This window comes from Anser brachyrhynchus, assembly GCF_964034855.1.
Source record: "Anser brachyrhynchus genome assembly, chromosome: 19".
NCBI lineage: Eukaryota > Metazoa > Chordata > Aves > Anseriformes > Anatidae > Anser > Anser brachyrhynchus.
This window is the reverse complement of record NC_137712.1, coordinates 8,962,936-8,988,725: the sequence shown is the minus strand read 5'-3', so window position 1 is coordinate 8,988,725 and position 25,790 is coordinate 8,962,936. Positions and strand designations below refer to the sequence as shown.

At 43.8% G+C, this 25,790-nt stretch overlaps 1 protein-coding gene across 12 annotated transcripts in view; it reads left to right on the top strand.

Moving 5' to 3' along the window:
* The window catches only part of PAPPA (pappalysin 1), a 370,091-nt gene that overhangs the window by 216,081 nt on the left and 128,220 nt on the right, over window positions 1–25,790 (top strand). For all 12 annotated transcript variants that reach the window (XM_080561611.1, XM_080561609.1, XM_080561610.1 and 9 more), the window contains 3 exons: window positions 14,726–14,871; window positions 19,203–19,496; window positions 23,496–23,688. In XM_080561611.1, the coding sequence (XP_080417737.1) occupies window positions 14,726–14,871; window positions 19,203–19,496; window positions 23,496–23,688 (633 nt within the window). The remainder of the gene's footprint in view (window positions 1–14,725; window positions 14,872–19,202; window positions 19,497–23,495; window positions 23,689–25,790) is intronic.

Below are 25,790 nucleotides of genomic sequence, written 5' to 3'. Positions count from 1 at the left end.
TTGTGTGGTAGGAACGAGCTGATTGGGAACTTGCCTCTTTGTTTATCGGGTCATTTATAATTTCCGTGATACGATGTAATGAGACTTGTGCCCCTGTCAGGCTCGCAAACAGTAGTTGTGTATCGAAGAAAACAGGCTAGGGAGCACTGAGAGAAAGGAATGAGGTTGTCAATTTAAGCTTCTTTTGCAGTCAGAGCTCAGACATTGATTAAATAACAGAAAATCCAGAGGATATCAATTAATGGACCCATTACTGTCATCTTCTATTCAATTTCTGTGCACTTTCCAAAGGCACAAAAAGAAATTTTATGCCCAAAACAAGACCCACTGACTACGAGTAGTATGTGGGTATCAAAAATTTCCCTTTACATTTGAAAAGCATTGCTTTAAGTTATTCCGCATTTGCTTGATTTATTTATTTGTTTTGTTTAATTAAAATAAGATAGGGAAATATTAATTGGTGAGAAATTCTAAGTAAATAGAGAAATACGATGCACTCATTTGGAGAGGAGCAGAGGTAGACCTCCAAAAGACCGGAGCGCAGTTCGTTTCAAGTAAGCATCGTGGAGCATGAAGATGTTTCCAAACTGTCTGAACAACTTCTGTTTGCAAAGCTGGCTGAGAACACTTAAAAAAGGGTATTTTTCCGTGATCTGATTTTCATGAGCTTGGTGACGCTCTATTTTGTCTTCAATTCCAGTGAGCACAAATGGAGACAAATATAAGAATGCCTGAGATGTTCTACAAAATTACATCAACATTATGCAAAATACCTTAATATGTTTGCACTTGGTATTTCTCGTTACGGGCTTTTATTTTAGTTTCATGTATGGCTTGATTTCCGGTAAGGACTAATTCTGTGTATTGCTGATTCCTCCCAAAACGTGTAGTTGCAACTTTCCTTTATCGCTGAGGCTAAGCTTTGGCTATTTGTGGCTGTTGCTCAGTTAGTTCCTTAGGGGAGCAGTCATGCCATCTGCTCGCAGCAGGGATAGACACACAGCATAGGCACGATTCAGAGAATTAAATCTTAAAGTCTTTATAATGGAAGGAAGGAGGTAGGTACTTCCACTAGGATGCAGAGTGCCGAGGTTAGAGGCTGAAAATAGGTGTGTAAATGCCACGCATGATTTACATCAGGCTTCCCCATCACACTGCATTGCTTAGCAGTCATTCAATCATCTCTATTTTTACATGTATAATATTGTTCCAAATGTGTGTTATGCTTTCTGTCTGGAGTAAGTTACGCATCCCAGGCTCTTTGAAGTCCGTAGAAAGATTGAACTCCAACAGACTTCGGTCTTTGGCTTGGGTCTCCACATCCAGAGCACGAGTGAGGTCGAGAGCCTTCCCGAGACGAAGGGCAATAGCTGAGAGGGGAGCTCCTACAGAACAGCACTGTGCTAGAGTAAGTGGAAGAAATGTTTTGGGTAAGGATTGATGGCAACAGTTCACAGCATTATGAAAATTACTTCCCTTTTGCCTCCAGCCTTTTTACCACTGCTGTGTCAGTGCCAAAAACCAGAACTCACTCACTAATTCTTCCAGAATTGATCGGTCATGATAAACTTCCAAACACAGAGTAAAATGCTTCTGTCAGCCACATCAGAGTGTTTCTCCCAATTTGCCTGAAGATACCTGTGCTGTTTGATATCCCCTCTGCTCCCACTTGGATTCAGATAAGGGACAGAAGTTCCTGGCTTCCTCCTCATCTGCTCAGAGTTCCTGTGATAGTTTTACTTCTGGGGATAGACTCATTCATGTATTTTTGCCTCAAAATGTCTAGTTTTGCCTTAAAAATGCAGGCTCACCTTTGTCTTCATCAGACACAAAATTCTTTTTAGAGTTGTCTGGGAATGATAGCCAGATAACTTCCAGTTTTTGATCCAGAAAATGGTCAGCAGGAGATAGACCAGGGGTTGGTTTCAGCGTGCCTCCCTCTGCCCCCAGCCCAAGTGAAGGAGGCAACATCTCAGACTTTGCAAAGTTCTTGAGATGTCCCGAGTCAGCAACAGAGGAGCTGCAGAAGTGAGGGAATTCTCCCTCTTGGTCTCTGACAAGTAGATGCAAGACATTTCATGCTGAAATACGTTTTAAAAACGTGGGTTTGTATAATTAGGGGTCTGTGTGTGGGAATCAGTGGACAAAAATGACAACCTGCAATTTTTGCTGGATCTTTTGTGGAGCTAGGTTAGCAGTCATCAAGATCTTAAGTCCTACAGTAGTTGTTAGCAACACGTTACCGATAAATTACGGCAGTAAAACAGAGTGAAAGTTGGTTGAGATGCATGGTTGAGATGTGCAAGTTGAGTGGTGGAGGGTGAAGTGTCATGAGGAAGACTGCATGGCAAGGCCTGCCTACCGTGGGAATACTCGTGGCAAATGTTGGTAAAGAAATGAAGGAAAATCAGTTTTCCCTCTTTCGTCTTACTATCTGACAATGGATAACAGATCTTTGCCGTCTCATAGCCCTTTGTTAGGGGTCTGTATTTGATTCAAGTGGATCCACAGGCTTGTGGTGCCAAAACAGGCAATTCCTGCACTCATGTCTGTAGGCCAAATATATGGGTATGATTTCCTCTAGTTTACTGTTACATGCTGGATCAGTATTGTACCTTTCATAATCTGCCAGTCCAATTTTGTAGGGTCTTGGGAAATGTGTCCTCCAGGGAATGCTTACAATCAGTCTTAGGCTTTGGTCTGATAGAGCCTGCGTTGTGCTATATGTGTTAGCAGATCCATATGTGAGACAACACAAATGTCCTCCCATCCACCCAATAACCTCGGCTTTTGATGCGTCTGCTGCCCTGTTGCCTTAAGGGGTAGAGGACCTTTTCTGCTTGACGTGTCCTTCAGTTCAAGAAATGCCCACTCTCAGAGGCACACATACACCATGCCTTTTTCTTTACCTTGCATCTTTGCAGAAGATGCAGGTCCTGGGGAGGTTTAAATTCAAGGAAGACTGATAATTCCCAAGCGCTTGGAAAAGGCACATTTACATCTTTCCTGCTGCTGCTTGTCAGGGGCTCAGCGGAGAGAAATGAGGGGCAGGGTTTTGATGTTAATGAGTTAATTATCTTAGAGATGGCTGTTACAGCCACTGCTACCTCATGTTCCATCTCCCAACAGTAGTTGCTTGACAAAGTCATCATCTACTTAGTCCTCTCTCCCTCACCTTCTTTTCCTTTCTTTCTGTCTTCCAACTGGACAGGAATAGAGAATTAAAAAAAAATAAAAAAGTTGGATTTAGAAAATATACTGTCTGCAGTATTTTCTTTCTGCAGCTCTGAACTATTTCAATTGCAGGTGTGTTGGTGTTTCTGCCAGATCACCTGGCAATTTACTGTGGATTCTGGGAACTTCAAAGCTAAATGTTCTTCTGTGAAATTTCTGTTTCAGTGACTGACATTTTCTGTTTCCTTGTAATCTCTTTATTGCTGGGAAAGAACAAGTGTAACCAGCTTTCACGGATCTCATAATATTTGAATCTGACTATTAATTTTTTATTTTTTTTTCTTAAAATGTGTGTTCAGGACTTCACTGCTGAAGAGAAAGACTTATGGGTAGGACTCACCAGTATCCCCCACAAAAAAGAGAAAATAAAAAGTGCTGGTGAGTTCTTTACTGAAACAGAGAGAAAAAAATCTCACCAACTTGAGGCTTTCAGTGCCAGGGCATAAGGTTTTCTTGGTTTCCCTGGAGTGACATCACCAGACGATGTTCTTTACAATCTCACTTTGGTGTCTCCTGCTCTTTCCTGCATAAGATGAAACGAGAAAACTTCAACCAGTCTCACTCAAGTCAGGTTTTCATTTCTTTCTCAGAAAAGAGGAAAATTGGGATTATCCTAAATATAAGCCATTGATGATCTGCCCACTGCAGCAGGACCAACTTTGTGCACAACCCTGCCAGAAGGTTAAGAAATGAGATTTGGAAGTTCATGAGTTATAAAAACAAAAACAGAAAAGAAGCGGCATCTCCAAAGAAAAAGTGATGTTTTGCAAGATGCATATTTGGGCTGATTATTTTGGCCCATCATTTCCAGAAGTATCTGTAATAAACATGCTGGGTCCTTTGTGGTTATATATGATTTTATTTTTATTTTTTTGATGATGTCGGCCTGAATCCAAGTTTCTTTTTGTTCCAATAGCAATGTACATCTCACTTCGTGGCATGGGGTTTATGCGCAGGGAGGATTAATGTCAGAAAGGGAGATGAAAGGAGCAAAGAATTTGATCTTGTTCTTTTTTCATCCTGCATTTTTTACTGCATGATAATTAGAGGAGATGCTAAAGGAGTAGCTCGGCGTCCGGACCCCTCAAGGTCCCAGCTGCACACCCTGCAGGGATGGCACGAGGTGGCCCCTTCCAAAGGGGCTGTGACTAACGGTGAGCTAACTGCAAGTACCCTGAGACCACAGCGCTCCGCAGCCTGACCTGCATTCGGCTTCCCCAAAATCACCCACGTTCCCTGGTTGGTGGTTCACCCGAGCATGGTCTTTGCCCCTCCATGTGTAGTCAGTGTAGGTGGGTGCTGCTGAGCCCAGCGTGGGGCAGAGTCGGTGTAGTAGGGTAACCCCATGCTTCGGGTGTACCCTAAAGAGGGGGCACGAGGAGCTCCCCCGTGCTTCAAAAGCACCAAACCTGGGTTGCTCCAGCCCGGACTCCTGAGGGTCGTGCCAGCAAGGCTCTTGACTGAAAAGGTGACTTCAAGCCTGACCCCAGAGCCACGAGGATGGGGAGGAGAGAGACAAGGCTGGAGCTGAATATTAACAGTGGAAATCCTTAGACATCTCTAATATAGAGAGTTGCTATGATCTGTTCCTATAATTAAAGGAAATTCTGTGTCAAAGCTTCAAGTTTCCTCTTGATCTCTGGCTTCCAGTCTGATTAACAGAGCCTCTACCTAACTCTTGACCTGATTCAAGAGAGTGATGACAGGCTGCATTCCTGGTCTCTGGTGCTTTTCACAAAAAATCAGGTTTGTTCTGGTGACTGAAACCAAAATGTCCTTTACTTGAACTATTGTGCAGTGTGCTATGCACGTATCTGTTGGTTGTTCTTGGAAGCTCTGTGGGATGAGAGGTGGTATGTAAATGCCAAATATTATTAGAACGGTGGCTGCTCACTCATTGAAAGCAGAGCCCTGGTTCCACGAGAAAATCTGTTTATGAACTGAATGTGCTACATCGTCTTCGAAACAGCAAAGCCAAGGGATTCAGGAAGGACCGGCTTATCGTAGGGAGCTCCGACTTTCCATCTGCTGAGCACCAGACCTTTAGGACTTCTTGGAGATTGTAAAATATCAGTAAAAGATTGTAAAATATCAGTAAAAGATTGTAAAATATGATTAGTGGCCACCAGCAGAAAACCTGAAGGATCAGTAACACAAACCACCACTTCTATAAAAGAAAGATGATCCACGGTGTCAAAGAGTATAGACTCGAGATGTAGTTTCTAATCCTAGCTGCCACGCGGAATGGTTACGTTCCTTTGAGCAAATTATTGCATTTCTGTACCTCCATCTTCGGGTTTGCATGACAAGGGAAATTCTTCTGCTTGCCTGTTTCATGGCTTCTTCAGCCCTGGTGACATTTCTTGAGGGGAGGCCCAGCGCAAGGGTTCTTGTCCCACTTTAGCACCACTTAAGCCCTTGGACGGGATTTGGAGCGGTGCAGAGGGCTTGTGTCAGGGCTTTGACCAGAGTGGAATTTCTCTCTTCATGTTTAGGAAGCGTTTTGAGGCCCAGAGGGGAAGCACTGTGGAAGTGCCAAGCGGTATAACTGATGGTTAAAATAGCCCGAAGTATATGTACCTTCCTATACTGATTTAAAGTCTCGAGTATACATGAATGAGGCTTGCTGCAGCCAAAAGGGCTTTCGGAAAAGCGGCAAAGGAAATCTGTTTTAACAACTGGTTCCTGAAAATATCCTTACGCCACTTCTTTCTTTATCGTTTGACTTTTCTCCTTGTTACAATGGTTCAGCCTGTAGAGTCTGGAAAAACATCAGGGTAACCAGGGCAGAGGGAATATCAGATGGAGATGAGGGATGGATAAGAGACAAATTACAGTACATTTCTCATGGGTCATTTGGCTTTAGGCTTGAAAAGGAGAGAGAGAAAAATCCCAAAGTAGTAAAAGAAACAAAAAGAGACAATCAAAACAAATAAACCTGCCAGCGTTGCTGATTTCAAAGGTCTGCGAAATGTGCATATATGCTTCATAATGCTTTGCTATTTTAAAGCTATGTTTCTTGAAATGTTCCATGCTTTAATCCTACTCACTGTCTCAGAAGTTAATTGTACAGTAAGATCGCAATCCTCTTTGCCAAGGCTTTCCCTTTGTTTTCTTTTTTTCTCCTCCTGCAAGTTGGCTGGCCAGCATATCTTTCCCTAGGTCTGGGGAGCTGGTTAGCTTAATTATTTTTTATAGTTGTGCAAGGAAACAGGGGTTTTTGGTTCTTGCTGCACGAGTGAACTCAAATGTTCCTCTGTTCTTGGATGTAAACCTTGCGAAGGAAGAAGGCTCAGGGATCACATATTTATGGTCTGTAGCGCTGCAACTCTATATAACACTATATAAAGGTTATATAAGGGTGGGGGGCTCTGGTACAAGCATCGGGCAGTGAAGCCAGGGAGGATAAAAGGGAGAGGGGGAGTGAGTACATTGACAACCACCCCAAAGTTTTGCCCAGAGCCCAGACAGAACATGTTTGACATTTGAATTTTTTTTGCATCATCTTTTTCCCCATTCTTTTTCCCTGAGCCTCTACTCTTTCTTATCCTGGCCAGAACCAGCAGCAAAAGTGCCGGGAAAAAAAATCTGTTTTCACTGTATTTCTGAATCTGAGCCCAGGTTTGTGAAGGATTTGGCAAGGATTTACAAACCTTTGAGAGAATCCGTGTGGAGATCTGAGGAAACCCGCCTCCCTCCTTAAAAAAGCAAGTTGCGTTGGCCAGAAATTGGGCAAAAATTGGTTGTTTCAACTGAGGTTTCCTTTGAGATTTTGGATTTGAACCTGAAGCTGCACTTTGAGAATCAAATTTTGCTCTGACTAACTCTAGATTTACTGGAGCAAATACATTGCAGTCAGTGCTGATACTTTGTGCACAGCCCAGCGAGAACAGGAGTTGGCTCAAAGTGCGAGCGCACTTGAACCGAAACGAAAGAGGACCCAGAGCAAGACTCGGAGCAGTCCAGCCGGCAGGTTTGTTCCAACGTGTTGCTGTGCTTCAGGCCATGAAGTAGATGCTGCGTTTACAACATCCAGGAGTTATCTATAGGCAGCTGGATGAAATGCAGCTCTATCATTTATTAGCAGTCTTTTGGTCAGAAAGTCTGCTAGGGCTGGGCAGGGGTGCAGCATTAGGGTTGTATGGATGATAATACTGATTTTTAGAATTTGGTAGCCAGTCATTTCCTTTATGTATACATTTGTTTGTTCGATTGTTTTCCTTGAAGTCCTATGGATTTAGCATGCAGTAGAAATGTGTTTATTTCTAGGATTGTCTAGAAGTGCTGTTGGAAAGCCAGCATTTCAAGGCAAATAAAATTAAACTGATGACTTCACAATTGTAAAAAATTGCTACTTTAGACCAAGGAGCTGCTCTCAGTCTCTGTTCCAGGATAAAGAAAACCCAGACCCAAATGAGTCCCATCTTTTAGACAGTAAAAATCTTTTTCTGTATTTTTCCTTTTTTTTTTTTTTTTTTTTTTCATGGGGTGAGTAAAGCCTGAGTCACCAAAATAATGATGGAATTAATTCAGTTTGGAAAAGAGGACACCCTAGGATCAACAAACACCCAGACTTTTGTAACCATGTGGGTTTTTATTTTGTGATAGGGATGGCCCTCCTTGTAGGACCTGCCACTGGTGTCCAAACCCCTGGTCCAGCTCTAGCCAGCTCACGGAACCTGTTAAAGCATCACCGCAGCAATACAGAGTTCAGCACTGGCTACCAAATTTACCCGAGAAGCTATGTCTATATTTCAGCAATTATGCCAAGACCTTTCTTGGATCCTTATCATTATTTTTTCTTTTCCACAAACATCCTTTTTTTTTTTTTCTCTTTGTAATGGGAGATCAGATTTGGGGGCTCTAGAGGACGTTTTGCTGCAGCAGATAAACCAAAATTCTTTACAAGCTGCCAAGCCTACATGTGCTGACAGTGCCTGCGATTTATGCTTTTGGACATGACCTACTGACTGCCTGGTTTGGATGCGGTCAGGATTACAGTTAGATATTTGGATGTCAGTGTGAATACAGGCAGCGATCTGGATCTAAGCGGGGACCGAAAACCTTTCGCTTGTAATATTCTGGCTCCACTCTATTTCAGGCTCTTTCCCAATCACTGAAAGATTTATACCTTTATCAATAAATTATCATGACTTTTACTACACTTACACCAGTGTCTTAAATTAACACTAAACTAAATGTAGATGAGGCACACTTCCTGCTTCACATGATTTATGACAATCCGTCTGAAATGAGGAGTAAAATTAAATTTGCCAACAAAGGAAGATCTTTAACATGAGGTCAGACAAAAATTTGGGAAGTCCACTGCTGAAGAGGGTTTGTGGGTTGTCCTTTTTTATTCAGGTTTTTGATAATGCTGTAGCACTTTAGACAAAAACAAACAAACAAGCAGTAGGAACACTTGTAGGTCTGAAAGCTCTACTGTGTATTTTGTGTCAGGATGGAGCTGACAGACAGGAGGAACGTAGCAGTTGTATGGCACTAATAAGCTCTCAGCTTGAGGACTGTCTACATTTGATGATCAGCCTTTAAGAAGGATATGGGGAGTGCAGCTGAGAAAATCAGAAATGACCAAAAGTCTTAAAAATATGGCCAGTGGGGACAGACTGAAAAGATACAGTAGTTTTAGCCTAAAACCAAAATGATTTGCAAGAGATGTAATGAGCTTTGAAATAAGTAATTTAGTGATTTGGTAAAGCAGAAGGGAATCAACTGCTGGGGCAGTTGCAGAGTCCTTGTCATGTGCGGTCCTAGGTCTGAGCTAGATAACAACATACTTGGTGGAGATGCTCCTGCGGTGGGATGCTGGGCTAGCAGTGGTGGGCTCTGGACATCCCTTCCAGACTTGTTTTTCGGTGACTCCATGACAGAAGGCAAAAGGCAGCTTGTATGCTGGCACCAATGCTGCATCTCCAAAGGACGAGCCCCGTGTCTGACCACCCGAGACTCAGAAATCACAGGGGGAAAAGCTAAATTGTAATTGCGTGTGTCTGCCAAATGGCCCCATTTCAAGGTCAGCTTTCAGTGCTGTTAAGCCATGGCTCTTGCCATTATCTTCAGGAAGCACATCATTTGTCTCAGAACTGTCCTTGCTGTTCACTGCAGATACCGAATAATCTCTAGGTGGACACTGCACCCTAAAACCTTGGGTCCCCCGTGTTGCTTGACCACATGGCTTGATGACTGCCCCCTGACATACCAACTGCTGTGGTTTTTGCTGCCTTAATGAGTGTGTTAGCATCCGTCCTGGGGCCGAGATCAGAGCCAGAAGGACCAAGGGGACACAGCTGGGAAGCATCGGGCACACCACGCCGGGAACCACCCCTAGGTCTGTCGCAGGCAGCCTGCGAGTGCCGCCAGCGCTGCCCAGAAAAGCTTTCTCCATGGCTGCTAAATTGCATGCCATGCTTTAAGGGCTGCCAGTTCTCTGAGAGTACAAATGAAAGCAGGAACACGGGGTCTTGGGAAGGAGAGCAATGTACGGGGTCCTTTGCTGTGCCCTGCCACGTACTGAACCCGCTAGGTAAGGGACAGGACGCTGTATGTCAGGAGGCAGAAAGGGAGGCTGTTTGAGGCTGGCTTCTCAAGGAGGTGATGGTTTGCTTTGTTGTTGTTGTTGTTTTGTTTTAGATAGTGAAATGCAATGCCTTCTATTCCTAAGAAACTCAAAAAAAAAAAAAAAAAAAAAAAACCACAAAAGTTTACTCCATAGTGAGCATAGTGAGCAGTTAACTAAGTTCCTACTCCTTGTTTGTGTGGGGTCTTACAAATAATGCCCTAAGTACTTTTGTTTTTTTGTCGTAAAGTGACACTTGTCTTTGAAGGAATAAAAACAAAACAAAGTCAAATAGAGAATAACTCAGAGCAAACAGTAGAAAACATTTCCTAACAATAAGGGCTTCCACGCAAAACCAGCCACGAGAGCAGAGGCTGCACCGTGGCTGTCAGGGCAAGCTGCTCTGCGGCGCTGAACCTGGGGGAGGAGGGAGAGCCCCCAACCACGTACAGAACTGCTCCGCGCCAGTGCCCAGGGCTGGATTTAATATGATTGGACCTGATACCTGATACCGACCAAGCTTAAAAGCCGTTGTCAGACGTGCATATAGCTAAGGGCTGAGGTCTGAGGCTGGGTTTGGCTGTGGAGCTCTGGGCCAGCAGAAGGGAGCTCGTCGCGGTGCTCCCCCTGGCCGGATGGGGCTGTGGGCACGGGGGACGAGCCTGCTGGCTGCGGACTTTGCCTCGCCACCTGGGGACATGTCTTGCTGTGTAGAAGCCCCAGCCCAAGTGGCCAGGAAATGGGCTTGACAGATGAGACAGGCACGGGGATAATGGCTCATGTGACGGATGGGGCGGTGGCAAGGCACTGCGGGGTAAGCTACAGGCTCCATTAGGCTGAAACTGGAGCGCTGGATGGGATGCCTGTTACTGACTGAGGTCTGGGGCTTCCTGGGTAAGAGCGAGCTGCTGTACAGCACAGCTTTCAGAGCACAGGAAAAAAACAAACCCGAGCTTTGCATTGGACAAATGGCAAAAGATCTGGGTGGGAATGTACATGTTGCCTGATACAATGTCCCAAATGGCCTTAAACAGACCATAGAATTTCTATGTCTAAACCAGATTCCAGCAAAGGAGACCTTTTATGATGCACTAATAGGCTCATTAGGCTTTCTTGAGCTAGGCACGCTCACAGCATCGTATGTTTTTTCCATTACAGGAATTACACGTGTTTTGTTGTGCTTTGGGTTTTGTTTTGTTTTCCACATAGACTTGCCCTGACAGTTCCCCATTCAGGTTTATATTGGAGGTACCATCTCGAGCCAATGAATTTTATGAAATATGTTGCTGGCACTCACGGAGAGATGCATAAAGGAAATATTCTAATGACAGTTGGAAAGGCTTTGATCCCTTTCCAAGACTGCACTCATGTCTTTGAAATGCGAGTTTGGCAGTGCTGGAAAGGCTGGGCTCTTTGGCTCTCTTTGGCACCAGCCCATGTGACAGACATTATGTCCTCTATCAGGGGACCCACATAACCTTGAGAAGTGTAAGCAATGCTCGCAGATTGCGTTGGGTCAGATAGCCTGGGCTGATAACAAAGCAGCCGCAGCAGCAGGGGGGAGTCAGCCCAGTCCAACACAATAACCGAAAACTATTTTGACCTGGTAACTGTTGGGTCTGCTGCCTGCGGCTACGTAGTTGGACATGAACTGCAAAAGTAGTTAATTTATGCCTCCTTGAGTGTAGGAATGTGGTGATGATGGATAGGGATGGGAGGTTATTAGAAACATGGGGAGGAAGGAGAGGATGGAATTCCAGCTCATGTTTTTATCTCTTACACACACACGTTCCTTTGCATATATACTCTTGGCTGGCTCGCATGTGTGCACAGCCCAAACCCTTGCTTACACTCACACCTCTGTTCATGCACGCACATGTTCACACGCTTACAAGGGATTTGCCTGAGCTAAATGCTTTAGCATGTTTATGTGTTGGGGGTTGCAGTGTGCTGTTACAAAGGGGGTTGCATTTACTTTCTCCCAAGCATGGCCTGTTTACACCTACTCCTGTGCAGAGCCCTTACTAAAAATCCTCTTAGCGTTCTGCCCTTACACCATTTGAACATATTCTGCTCCTTCACAGACTTTCGCTGTCTAGCAGAGAAGTAGTGGTCAGAGAAATACCATAAAGCTAAGTCCAAGTGACTTGTTACAGTGGCTTTACATAAGACATGAATCCAGCCTGGGTGATGCACTGACATTACTGGCCAATTAGTTAAATGCTGTCTGCAGTAATAACCCGTATACAGAACAGCCCTAGAGCTGAAGCACACAGCCTGCATGTAACTGACTGAGAGAGTGATTGTGGCCATGCATCGAGGATTTAAGTGGAGATTGGATTGTTTAAAAATAAGCAAAACGACAGCTGAGAATAAAGAAGTATCAGTGTAAATAATTTGAAACCATAAGAGAAGAGCGAGGATAAAACTGGTAATCTCAGGAGGGGACTTTGATTGTAGTTACTGCTACAGGGATTTGCATAGGCAATAAAGCATCTGTATCCAGAGTCAACAACTGCAGCCTCAAATACATACGGCGAGCCCTTCCTTCCCACAGTGATACAAAACACAAACATTTTTCTACTCAGGGGCATGCAATGCTTCTGCTTCTGTGCTTTTCTCTCTTGCACAAAGTATCACATTGCTCTCACGTTCTCTTACACTTTTGCTCTCTCTTACCGATGCTGACATGTGTGCAAACATGCACATTGTCCCCGCATGTGCACACATCTTCCATCACATTTCCCACCTGATACGCTTACACTTTCATTTGGAAATGCTCGCTAGCTCTCGTGTAATTTCAAACTATTGCTCATGGACACACTTAACTACGAGCCCATGTTTGGAAAAGATGTTTTCAAAGGCACAAAGAAGATCCTGGAAATAGATTAAGCACGGCCACAGATCATTGTACAGATACTTGCAGAACAAGCTGGAGGGAAAGATCTGTGTATTTTGGGAAGATGTGTTGGGAACAGTGGAGAGATGAGAAATCTGTAAAGGGTCACAGTGCTGACCTGTCCTTCAGGATGTCATCCGCATTGACTGGAAGATAAACACTGTATGGAATGGAAACATACCCTTCCATTGGTGTCCCCAAAGAGTACGTCTTCCTCCATGAGTCAGCGAGGGCCTGGGGACACCCAGCCATGAACTATTTTGGAGGCAATGACTTCAGCAAGTGGCAGGGGAAGCTATTGTGGAAATATGAATGTGTTTTCCATTGGGGAGTCCTCCAGGGAAGGACAGAAAGATCTTGGTGCCGATCCAACTCCCCTGTTTTTTTTTCACCCTTCTGGGAACGAAAGCCTTGCAAAATATGCAAGGAACCTTACTGAAGGCGAGTGCATTTGGTTTGTGCAAGCTCCATGAATCTATACCCATGCACAGATGGAAAGGTAGACTTAAGGAAGAAGGAATGAACTGCTCAAAACCATAACAGTGTCCTTCCCTAACAAGCTGGTCAACCATGCATGACAGTGTGATCTTTCTTTCCATTATTTCCACCTGCCAAGTGAAGACAGCACAACTCAGTCATGTTTTAGGTCTCAATACAGCACCTCACCTATCAAGAGGCAATGTGAGCTGGAGACAGAGAACTTAGAGGTTTACTCTTTTGCTTTGGCTTTCTGCAGCTCTGCTTTAGATCCTCGCAGTGCCTCTGAAGCCGGCGTGGCACTGCAGCATGCGTTTCGGTGAGTCGTTCTTCCTGTAGGCAGGCATCGACGAAGTCTACTTCTTTCGCAGAGTGCCAGAAGTAATTCTAGTGGCCGTCAGGCTTAAGGGACTGGCTTTGCTTGCCCACAAGCAGATTGCTCTGTAACCTCCAGATGTCCCAAAAGCTAAGAAACTGTGCTTATCTTGGGGCACCTAAGGAGCCTTGGGAATGTCGTGGTAGGGGACCAGCCACTCCATAGGAAATCTCTTGCAAGGCACGCTAGGTCTGTCTCCCAAGGCAGAAGGGAACCACACTATTAGGAAGAGAGGCTGATCCTCAAGCAGTGCTACACTTCAGAGCATTTATCCCAGGGCTTTTTGTGGGGGGCAGCAGAAGAAGGAGACTCCCCCTCTGTTGGTCAGCTCTCCTCCTGGTCTGAGTCCAGAAGCTGATGAAGGAACCAGCGTGTCTTTGAACACAGGCATGACCCAGTTGTTCTGCCTTAAGGGATTTCTAATGAGACTAATTTTTATCTGTATTTTTCCACATTTTTAACACTGTGTAATTGGGAATTTGGGATGGAAGCATGTTGCCTGCCCGTAATATTTTTGCCCATTTTTAGGCTTGGTTGCTTTATGTTATTAGTTTGCAAGACTCAAATACAGCAGATCTAACCTTGTGTTGCTTATTCCCTTCTCCTTGTTACAACTTTGTTTGCTGGAAATAGCAAACTAATTAAAATAGCAATTCCCTAAGAAGCATCCTGTGTCAGGGTTAGACCCGGTGCATCTCGGCACAAATAATGCTGCTGGTGCCAAAGGAGTAATGTCACGAGCTGGTGCCAGACTGAAGACCTGAAGCTTGTTATTGTGGAGGAGAATTATAGGTAAAAACACAGAACAGCTTAGAGAAAATGCGCAAGGTAACTGCTGATATAAAAAGATTTACTGACCATAATACATGGTTAATTACACTCATGATAAATAGATTCCTATACTTATCTTAGGAATATGGACAGCTTTATATATTTACCTTGGATTTTGTGGCTGTGGTTAAGCAATGGCTGGAAGTCCTCAGATGAGATTCACCATATGAATGCAAAGTAATTGAAGTTTGGGAGTGGGTTATTAAAATATTTTGGGTGACTGATACGCAGGATATTATAAGATCTTTGCCTGGATTGCGGCACTTCTTCAATACTTTGTTGCTTTTTGTGCCACCTTTAGAAAAAAAAATGATTTTTATTTTTTTTACAGAGCATACTTAGATGTCAATGAACTGAAGAACATACTCAAGCTGGATGGATCCACACACCTCAACATCTTCTTTGCCAACTCCTCCGAGGAAGAGCTGGCTGGAGTGGCAACTTGGCCCTGGGACAAGGAAGCCTTGATGCATCTAGGTGAGTGATAAAGATGTTTCTTCTTTGTAAAGCATTCTTTTGAGGCGCTAAGAAGGAAAGACAAATATGCGCTAAGCTCTGTTCTGATTTCTTATCATTGCTCTAATATATAGTCAGGGGAAAAAAAGTATTTCACGATTCCCAGATACTGGCTCACAACCAGGAAAATATTAGGTTATAAACCCAAAGCATATTATGGTATTTGTAGATGATGTCAAGCTGAAAGTATTTCACCTTTTAAGTGAAGCTACTTTACAGGGCATTCACTCCATGAGAGCACTTTGCAAAGAAGACTTGGGGGGATAGGTGAGGGAATGCAGACAAAGGTGAATTTTTAACCTTAACCTGTTGTGTTATGATCCTTAGTTCATCACTTAGTAAGTGTCCAATTAATTTTCTTTGCAGATTACAGTTAACATTTGTTACTATTTTTTTCTACCAATGTGCAAAAGAGCAAACTGCTGAGAGATTGTATTTCTAACATGCATTTGAGTAGAACTGGGAAGAGTTTGCTACCCTGCAGATTGGCCTACATGCTTCATACGTAGTTTGCTGGCTATGGCTGTTGGAACCCCGGGGTCCAGACAAAGCTCTGCAACCTACGAAATGACCCATGGCCCTGACACCTCCGGTGGTTCTGGATCTGTCTTCCTTGCAAAATGTCATGCAAACCTCAAAAGGTTCAGAAGGCACTGTCTGAGTCTGTGTGTACTTATCTTAACTGCACCAACCTCCCTCAGGCTGCAAACCTGGTCCGGTCATCTTTACAAAAGGAAGGATTCTTACAAGTTTTCCAGATGATTCTCCACCCTGTCTAGACCTTCCTAGGCTGGGGATGAAGTCCAGCCTCAGCCATGTTCAGTCTTTGTGAAAGGCTGAGCCACTTTTTTCCTTATCCAAGCCCACACTGAGCAAAACAAAAAAAGATGTGGCAAATGTAAAGCCCAGAAGAGGACAGCAAATATGGTGTTTATTATTCTAAAGCATACTAAACATACATTCTAAAGCTATGAGGGCTGAACTACAACTTTTCTGTATTCAGAAATACATTACCCCAAACCTCGACATTAACACCTCTTTATAGTCACCTATCTCTGTAGCCAAAAGGCTCCATGGTCAGACCAAGCAGTTGGAGCTGGCTGCCCTACTTCTGTTAGTCAGCATTTTATTATGAAATCCAGCTCTGCAGCTGCTCTGGAAGAAGTGTGAGCAAACTTCCCTTCCCAGGAGCCGGCACTGACACACATCCAGACAAAATCTCCTGCTGAGCAGGGCTGGAAGTGAAGCCACTTCCACTCTGCCCTGCCTCCAGCCCCATCTCCACAGGCTGGCTCCTGCTGGGAGCACCCGAAACAGCAGCTCTGGTTGCTGTTGGGAAAAACCATCCCTGCTGTTCCTACTGGAGTGAAATAAGGCAGGAATAGATCTGATTCACCCCTAAATGAGTATTTTCGTAGCTTCCCTTGGTATTGCCATGGGAGGGAGCAGAGAACAAGGGGAGAACTCCAGAGCGCTGAGAAGAACCTTCTGCAAGAGGGCTGGGGCTTGCCCAAAGCCCTGATGAGTTCTTCTGTCACTTCGTTAAGCTAATTGTCAACATCATGCCTGAGCAAAACAATTTAAATTCAGCTCCTACAGTGTATTGACAGAATTCATTGACCAAGGAGAGAAAAAAAAGACGTTAGCCAACAGTTTGAAGTTGACTTGCAGTGGAAAAAAAAGTAAAAATAAATAAATTATGGCCATAATTTCCTGTCATAATAGCCCTCCCAGACCTGTGCTTGGTCTGTAAGAATTCATCTTTAATCTTTTTTACTCTCTTCTATAAATCCAATATGTACTTAATAAAAAATATGAAATATGTCCTGTGGTGCAGATCTAAAGGCTGGGATAGAGATTGTCTGGGTGAGGGAGTTTATCTTTTCTGTAAAACTGCAATTGATTTAGATTCTTGACAGCTGTGAAAAATATAAATTTTCAACAAAGGCAAAAATAAAATCTCCCTCTCCAGCTGCCTCAGGGCTGTCCAATGCCAGAACCGTTTAGCCAGCCTTTATTATGAAGGCACATCCTGCTGGGGAATTTCACCAGTACTCCCAACATTTGAAAACAAACTCTGGAAGGGTCTTAGGGAGTGAGACCCCCACAGCACAACGCACCAAGGTACTCTCTGGGTGTGAGTGGCTCCAGCTGGGTAGAGCCCAAGCTCTGGAGGAATCAGAGTATGTATCAGATAAAGGGGGAGCGAAGGACACTAGGAACATGGGGAGCTCAGTAGCTGCACACTTGAAGGGCTGTATACAGCTGATGAGGCTTGTGGAGAACTAGTGTGAGAGCCAGCTCAGTGTTGTGAAAAGGACGTGCAGGCTCTGAACGTGGTATAGTAGGCATGATGTTGCAGTGTGAGTAACGTTGTTCACTCTTTTGTGTCTGTATTTAAATTTGCTGTTCAATTCTTTACACTAACTGTATATTTATGCATGCACCTGTGACTCCACTGTGTGCATGTGTTCACATGTGCCCAGTGCAAAGGGGAAGTCTTTTCTCTCTTGCTATCTGTGCCTGTGTCCTTGCAAGACATACAAAGTGGTCCTTCCTCTCCCTTCAGCATTGATAATATTAAAGCTGGAGCACTGGGGTCATGTTTGGACACTGTACTTGAAGGAAAACATGAGACAACCGGGAAAAGCAAAGGAGAACAGACAGGGAGGTCTAGAAGAAGAATTGAGCTACAAGGAAAGGTTGACTGGGTTAGGGCTATTCAGCCTCAAGGAAAAGAGCCTGGAGTGGGGGAGATGACGGTCTCACAAAAGCTGGTGAAAGGGGAGGAGAATGGTCTGCTCTTTGTATTGGTGTGAGGCAGGACTCGAAGTCATGAACTTAAATTGCCAAAAAAATCAATTCAGATTAGATGTGAGTTAAGTCCTCGCAGCCGTAAGAATGAGTGCTGAAATTGATTGCTGGGGGACTCGTATCATCAGAGGTTGTAAAGAGACATTAGGCCAATATATGTGAGGGATGGCATAGACCTGATTGGTCCAGTGTTGTTTTGAGAGCTGGATTAGGTGGCTTCTTGAGTCTTCTCAGTTTTATTTTCCTGTAATTCCATGGTTATTGCAACAAAAAGACTCCAGGCAGATGAGAATGAAGAGTCTATGGTGCATCAGAAGCCGGTGATCTCATCTTCCCTGTGCTATAGTCACTGATAAAGTTCCTCCTGCCAAAGCCTTTTCTCTCCTCATTGTCACTAAGTTATTAGTGTACCATACCCAAGATTTATTTTCCTGCTATTAGTTTTACAAAGCAGTCTCCTGTTCTCATGGTAGGTAATATATACAAACAGTTTTAAATAAAAGGCTTGGAAAAGTTGAGGTCAATAAGCTAAATAAAGAAAATATGAAACATATAATAAATCCAAAGGTACATCTAACAGAGCTAAAAATATAATGCTTATGATTAATTCAATATACTATAAATCCTCACAAATTTACTATTTGCTTATCTACACATCCCATAATTCACACAACAAAAAAAATCACCATTGGCTTTCTTTGCACATATTTAACAACCATGCATTTTTTTATTTTTTTTCAGAATTATCACATTCCAGGATTTCTTTTTTTTTTGACACATTAGACTTATGCATATTCATTAGCGGACTGTGCAGTTCAGATCAAACTAGGCTTTCCTGAGTGTATGAGCAGAGTGTATTTCTGACAGATACTTCAAAGCTGTCTACAGGATCAGAGCACACCCCACAGATATCTCCCCCTTCCCAGCATTGGTTGTTTTCCATTTTCTTTGTCCAGGTATTAGTTTGCAAATATTGGTGCAACTTAGTGCAATTTTTAGGGTGTTTCAGAAGTCAGTGGGTTTGTATTTTACATTTACCCTGTGTAATAACGTACTGAGAGTGCTCCAGGTACGTTTTTTTTTGACGCTTGGTTCAAACGCATTGTTTACATTTGCCTGGGCAGAATCATTCCATTTCAGCACACTAAATGATCTGAAAATGCACCGTACAAAATAATTGTACATAGGATTTTTTAAGTTAAAAACCTACGAACCAAATTGAGCATAACCAGTGGAAAGACCAATAGTCACCGTGGTTTTGGTTTAGGACGTTGGACTTTGTCCCATGATTCCTCATCCTTGGGGTCCCAAATTAAGGATGAGATCAGACCTTGCTCTGCAGTTTCTCTGAGCAGGCAACGCGCTCGATTGTGCAAAGACATCCTATAGAGGATTCCATGACCTGCTGGTGAATCTTCCTCTTGCTGTTGTGAGGAAGACAAGACAAATGTAGAAGCTCTTTTCTTTTCCCTTTGCAGGTGGCATTGTGCTGAATCCTTCCTTCTATGGGATTCCTGGCCACACTCACACGATGATCCATGAAATCGGGCACAGCCTGGGGCTCTACCATGTCTTCCGGGGGATCTCAGAGATCCTCTCCTGCAGCGATCCATGCATGGAAACGGAGCCCTCCTTCGAGACTGGAGACCTCTGCAGTGACACCAACCCCGCTCCTAAGCACAAGCTGTGTGGGGATCCGGGACCTGGCAACGATACGTGTGGTTTTCACAGCTTCCTAAACACACCTTTCAGTAACTTCATGAGCTATGCAGGTACGTGGGCTTCCTCGGTTTGCTGCTGGTGTCTGTGGTTGGGTGGGAACTGAGAACAGCAATATCAGCTCTCATTTCTGCAGTGTATTTCGTATAGGACTTTTTGCTGACATGTAAGTCCATTGGTATAGGACCGGTCTTGATGGGGACCAAATTTGATGGCCTCAGGAAATCCTTCCACTTCTGTTGTTTTTCTTCTCTGAGTTTTCCCAAACTTTACATAGTTTCATGTGATTTTCAGGTAGAAGGCTTGGGGAAGGACAGAAATGAGGCAAGCATTAAAAAAGAGCTCTTGAAGGCTTTACAGCAAATTTGACACCCTATTTTCCTGAAACCTTGACGCGTGATCTGAATCTTTGCACAACTCAAATTCAGAGGTTGTTTACCCTCTCCTCAGGAGACAGTACATGTCAGATGAATATTGATACCACCAAGACTGTGGGAATGATATCTAATGAGACACTGCTCATGCCTCTGTGAATTCTGTCCGTTCGAATACTATGTTTGTTGTTTGATTCAGATTCACTGCAGTTGAGCTGCCATCACTCACACCTGAGTTTCCTCATCAGGGTGTGAATACTGGGACAGCACCTGGATTGGGATTGCTCTGCTGGTCAAAGACTACCAGCACGGTGTGCTGATTTGTTCTAGAAGTGCAAACAGCTCTGTGCCAGTGCGGTAAAACCAACCCTTAAGGGAGAAAAAGCTTTTTAAGCAACCCCCTGATTTTGTAGCTACAACTTTGCAGGCTTCTGTTGGCACAGCTCTGTTGCTCGGGGATGCTGGTTTATAGCACTTCTACCATGAGAACATAATACAAAGAGGGCATGAGCTCCTGTGACCCCTGCCCATCAGACAAGGGCAGGGTGGGCTCCTTGCTCCTCCCCGAGAAGTTCAGGGGGAGCTGAAGGATCCCCTGTTATTTCTCAGAAGGAACAGGGAATACCTGGACTTGTATTTTTTATCTCATGTCGCGGGGTCTAGCTGTGCTGAAGGTCTGTGACACTGAGCTGACAGCATCCACAGCATTTTAACGGGGACCAATACAATCATAGCCACTGAAGGGCACCTTAATACTACAGGCAGAAACACAGATCGCCCACTCAAAAGGTCACAAGAGTGCTTATTCTGTAATAAAACTGTAGGGAAGCAAAATGTTTAATGTCATCTGAGGCATAGATTGAAATGATTTATAACATAAATGCTTTCATGCTCTTCATGGCACTAGCTAAACGTGATGCTTAGTTTTCTTTTTATTTTTCTGTTCGTTTAGAAGGTGTTTTCAGGGGCAAGCATGCAAGCACTGTGTCAGCTCCTAAATGTGTTATGCACTTTGTGCATGTGGCAGGGCAGAAAGTCTCATGCCTGCTAACAGTCTGCTGGTCACTTCACACAAATAAGACGGTGCCACTTGGGATTTACAATATCCCTCCACCAAATCTGCCTGTGTGTATGTGAAAAGGGGTGGTGCGTGCATGTCTCAGAACCCTGAGGTCTCGTCTTCCAAAGAGAACTTGCCTTGCCAATTGTCTCGAGAGTTGAGACGGAGAGGCAGAGCACAGAGATGCATATCTGCTATTGGGAGCTAAGTATGTGCTGGTGTGCTGAGCAGAAACCTTTTTTTTTTCTTGAAAAATTAAGTGAAGCGACATGATAGGTATCTCTAGAGCTCATGCATGAATCTGTTTGCTTTTCTGTTGTTGCCAGTGGAATAAAAATCGTATCAGGATATCAAATCGCTGTAGAAATACCTTTGAAACATCTAGGTTGAGGTCATGCAGCTCTAAACATCGCCTTTCTTGCCCTCCTCTTTTGCTGCTCATATACAACTTGGTCCCATTGTGCCTGCCTAACAGCCATCTGTCCAGTCACCCCCAACTTGGTAGCAAAGCACCAACTTAAAGGGTAACTTCTCTTTCCCCAAAATAGCAAGTGAGAATATCTAGGAGATCAAGAAGTGTGAGAAAAGCTTTTATTATTTTTACAAGTCCACCTAGCTGTGGTGTTCCCAAATAAAAGGTAGGCTAGTCTTTTAGACCACTCTGTATGAAAACAGCAGGAATTCTGCTTCTGAATTCTGGTGGAATAATCATCCCAGCAAAGCGTGTTGAATTTCTCTAATTATAATTTCATTTGAGGATCTCGAACCTTTCTTGAAATCGAGTGGTAAGTGAAACATCTCTCCCCCTCACCCCCTCCTGCCCCCAGCCTGTGCTGATGTTTAAGCAGATTGAGAATGCAGGTCATCTTTCTCCCGTGCCATTGTCTCACTGCTTTGTCCTATATATATTTTATTGTTCCTTTATGATGGCTATTAAGGGCCTTTGTCTCCTTCTGGGCTTCCGTGAAGAATATTTATGGCTTTTACAGCATGCTTAGGGATAGACCATCGACAATTATTGAGGTAATCCAGAGATGTCATATTAAAGCAGCTTTTTGTGAAACCACAGGGATTTGTGGATACTTTCATGCTGGTGGTGCTGTGCGTGTTTGATGAGGGGAGGTTCACCTCTGGGTGGAATTAGGTGAGAGACAGGAGAACCTGTGACCTGGGGTGTCCTTACCCCTTCAGTGGCAGCAGGACAACATTTGGGGCTGGCATTTGAGCAGGATCCCAAGCGAAGCTGACTCCTTTTACTTGTGGCTCAGGGAAGATGTGGTAAGCTTTTAAATTAGCCAGCAGATTCACACTTCTATCTAGAACAAATTCATATTTTTTGAGTTTCACAGGGCATGGACTTGAAGACATCAGAGCATCTAGCAGTGGTATTATATCAAACCGCCGACTTACATGCAGGCAGGCAGCTCTCCGAACAGCCTTCGGTGACCTGCGTCTTCCCAGAAGAGCGCAGTACTTGACCTGTGCAAAACTGTCATTGTTGTTTGTGTCGCGGCAGCGTGCAGCGGTCCCATCTGGGACTGAGATTTACTGGGCTGGGAACTCTGCAGGCATACGTGGAGAAACACTGTGTTTTCAAGAGCTGTTCATCTGATGGGAAGAGTACCAGAAAAATGGTTTAAGCGTTAGCATCAAGTTCTTCAGCGTAGCTTTGCTGGGTGACTTTGCATAACATATTTATTCCTTCTGTGATTTGCACAATGGAGAATTGGTAATTTTCTACTTCTCCAGGGCATTGCAGTTGTAAAATCGTGTGATGTTCAGATAGTACTAGATGTGTTTTTGTTGCCAAACCATGTTTGAGAAAAACAGATGAAGTAAGAAATGAGAAATGGATATTTATGGGAAATTCTGCAGCAACTTATTTCTCCATTTTGAATGAATAAGAAATTTGAAATATCAAATATGTTTTGCAGTTTTCAGAAATGGATTAAAATCATAATGGTGATGGAAGTTATTCAACTGCACCAAAATTTTCCCTTGTTAATCAGTGATTATAAATTATTTTCTTAAACTGATCTTTGAGAACATTTTGATTTGTTCATTAGAAACTTTGAGAACTTTTAAGAGTTATTTAACTATTATTTTTTTTTAATTCTGGATTCTTTCAATTAATAAAACTGTAAAAGTCCATTGCACACAGTTTGTATGAGCCCCAGTTTATTTGGTTTATCCTAGCACTAGCTGTCCTTTATCCTTTTATCCTCTCAGAGATGTTCTTTTAGACATGAAATCCTTCTAAATTCAGAGGCCCACTGGTAGCCCCAGCCCTGACCAGAAGGTGCTGCATGGAGGGTTTGAGTTTCGTCACCTGCAGGTGTCTGTCCTGTCTTGGGATGATCTCTAGGTGCTTCATGTGTGTCCCGAACCAGAGGGAGGCAACGTTTATTGGTTTATTTTTTCCTTTTCAACTTCTCCTTCCTTTCACCTGCCTCCCCAAGTGATGACTGTGGTAATTCGTTCACAGGCCATTAACTTTTGAAAGCTGCGAGGCCTCATCCTGCCCTCTGCAAGAAGCTCCCATTCACCAGGCTGTAATTCTCTCTCTTGCTCCCATCGTGACTCCTGTGTGGTTGATACAGTTTCTGTTTTAATTCCAGATGATGACTGCACCGACTCCTTCACGCCCAACCAAGTGGCCAGGATGCACTGCTACTTGGACCTCGTCTACCAGAGCTGGCAGCCTGCAAAGAAGCCAGCTCCTATTGCAATTGCCCCCCAGATTGTGGCTCGGACCTCCGCCTCTGTCACCCTGGAGTGGTTTCCGCCCATTGATGGACACTTCTTTGAAAGGTGATCACACGCTGCTCTGTACTCCTGCACTCCATTGAAGGGGAAGGGGAGGCAGGGGAGCAGCCTGGGGCCCCGCTCCTGGAGAGCAGCTTTAACGTGTGCTACACTCAGCCTGGGTTAAGGCTCTTTCTTAAATTGGTTCATATTGAGGAGGTTATTGATCTGTTTTCTGCTCTGCCTTTCTCAGCCTGTAGCACTCTGTTGAGAGCCATTGATTTGCCATGTAAAGGGCAAATCTTTTTCCATATGTTATGGGAGGAATTTTCAATCAGCAATTCCGGCCTTGTGATTCCTGCAGTTTTTGCTGCTCATGAGTACCTGTGGGCTTCAGCTCTGTCTGCACGTTCCCCCTCCTCCTCTCGCACGTTTCCTTTCCAAGGACAAGGGGAATCTTGTTTCTACTGCCGTGACAGCACAGAGCTCGTGGGCAGTGGTGTTTCCCAAGGGCAGGAGGTGCAGGACCTCGGAGAGGACAAAAGCTGCCTCCTTCCCTGAGCTGCAGGTCTGAGAAGGGAATCGAGCAAGGCACAATCAAACCCTTAAAGCCCTGAATATCCCACAAGTGTCATTGTGCTGCACCTTGAGCAGAGCCTGTAGGTCACAGCATGTGTATGTGCACACGTTCATGGCTCGCAGCCCCATCGTACCAATAGTGAGGAATTAAAATGAATGCGCGGCTGTGGGCAAGAGTTGCACCACACAACAGTTCACAGCCAAAACCACCCTGCCTCAGGCACAACCTGAGCAACTGGGCAGTCTTCAAAATACACGGGTGTTCAGCACAGAGCTGGATGTGCTGTGGGAAGAGAACTTCCTAAATAATCAACCATCTCGCATTACCATTAACTCACCTTGGGTGTTTGCCTGTCCACTCCATTTCTTGCTCTGTTATTTTACAGAGAACAAACTTTAAGTGTCCTTCAGGACTGTAGCAATGCATACTGCAGGAGGCCAAATTTACAAGCATATTAGCACCCAAACAGCTGTCTCAGCACTGCTGCTTTGTTCAGTGAGAGCACCTTGAAAGCCGCTATCTTAAGCATGGGTGAAACTCCTTCCAGCCCTGCTAGGACAACGTGGCCATTTTGGTGTCCAGCCTGTACTTTATGGGAGTAGGCAGATAGGTGTCATTTTCTGCTCAGAGGAGATTTTCCACTTTTATGGCAGATTAATATAGGGGATGGGGGAATCAAATTATATCAGGAGTTGATAAAGACAGGGCTTGTGCTCTGAACAGTGCTCAGCATTTGTGCTCAGTATTTGTTTTAATTGCAGTTTTGCATCTGAATCCTTTTATTCTCTATGTGTGAAAACGACTTATGTGAAGTTCTGAAAATTAATTCAGAATTTTTTGGCCCATAATCATTTTTAGGTAAATTAAGTTTCTCCAATTTAATTTAGATTTCAGAAGATACTGACTGTGCGTTAAATAAATACCATCTGCCTCTTAAAACACACTGATGCAGAGTTAATTGTTATGTAACCAAATATGTCTTTATTACATATTTCTTATAACTCAATCAATATGTTCTTAATAACTCCTAGTTAGTTGCTTCTTAAATGACATACAGTGGATAGCCTGCTAAATCTAAAATTTCATAACAGAGTTATATGTTAAGTAGTGATTTTCTAGAAAAAATATCCTTTGGGTTTTCAAATCCGTGTGCTGTTTTACTGAAGAGATTTAAAGAGACAGTTTCAAATACTTTGTGTCCAATTCCTTGTTAAAATGGGATTCTGAGTACTAAAAGATAGAGAAATGTTGCTGTGACCATTGTAAAATGTCACTGAAATCTATAAGTTGCCCTGTCTAAAACAAGCCCAAACTTCTGATGTATTAATCAAAACACATGTGATGGTAGCGTTGTAGTGACTAACACAGCCCATGTGCTAAACTCCCAGTACCTGTGTGTCCGGCAGTGCCTGGATAGATATGTGCCTGTATCAATTCACAAAATTGGGTCACTGTGCAAGACAAGTAGGAGGTAAAATTGGCCAAGTATAATCTTATCTGTGTGTGGGAATACTGTAAATCTTCGCAGATATTTTTACACAAAGTGCACACCATGGCCCAAATTTTACTTGCCTCACTTGAATGAATA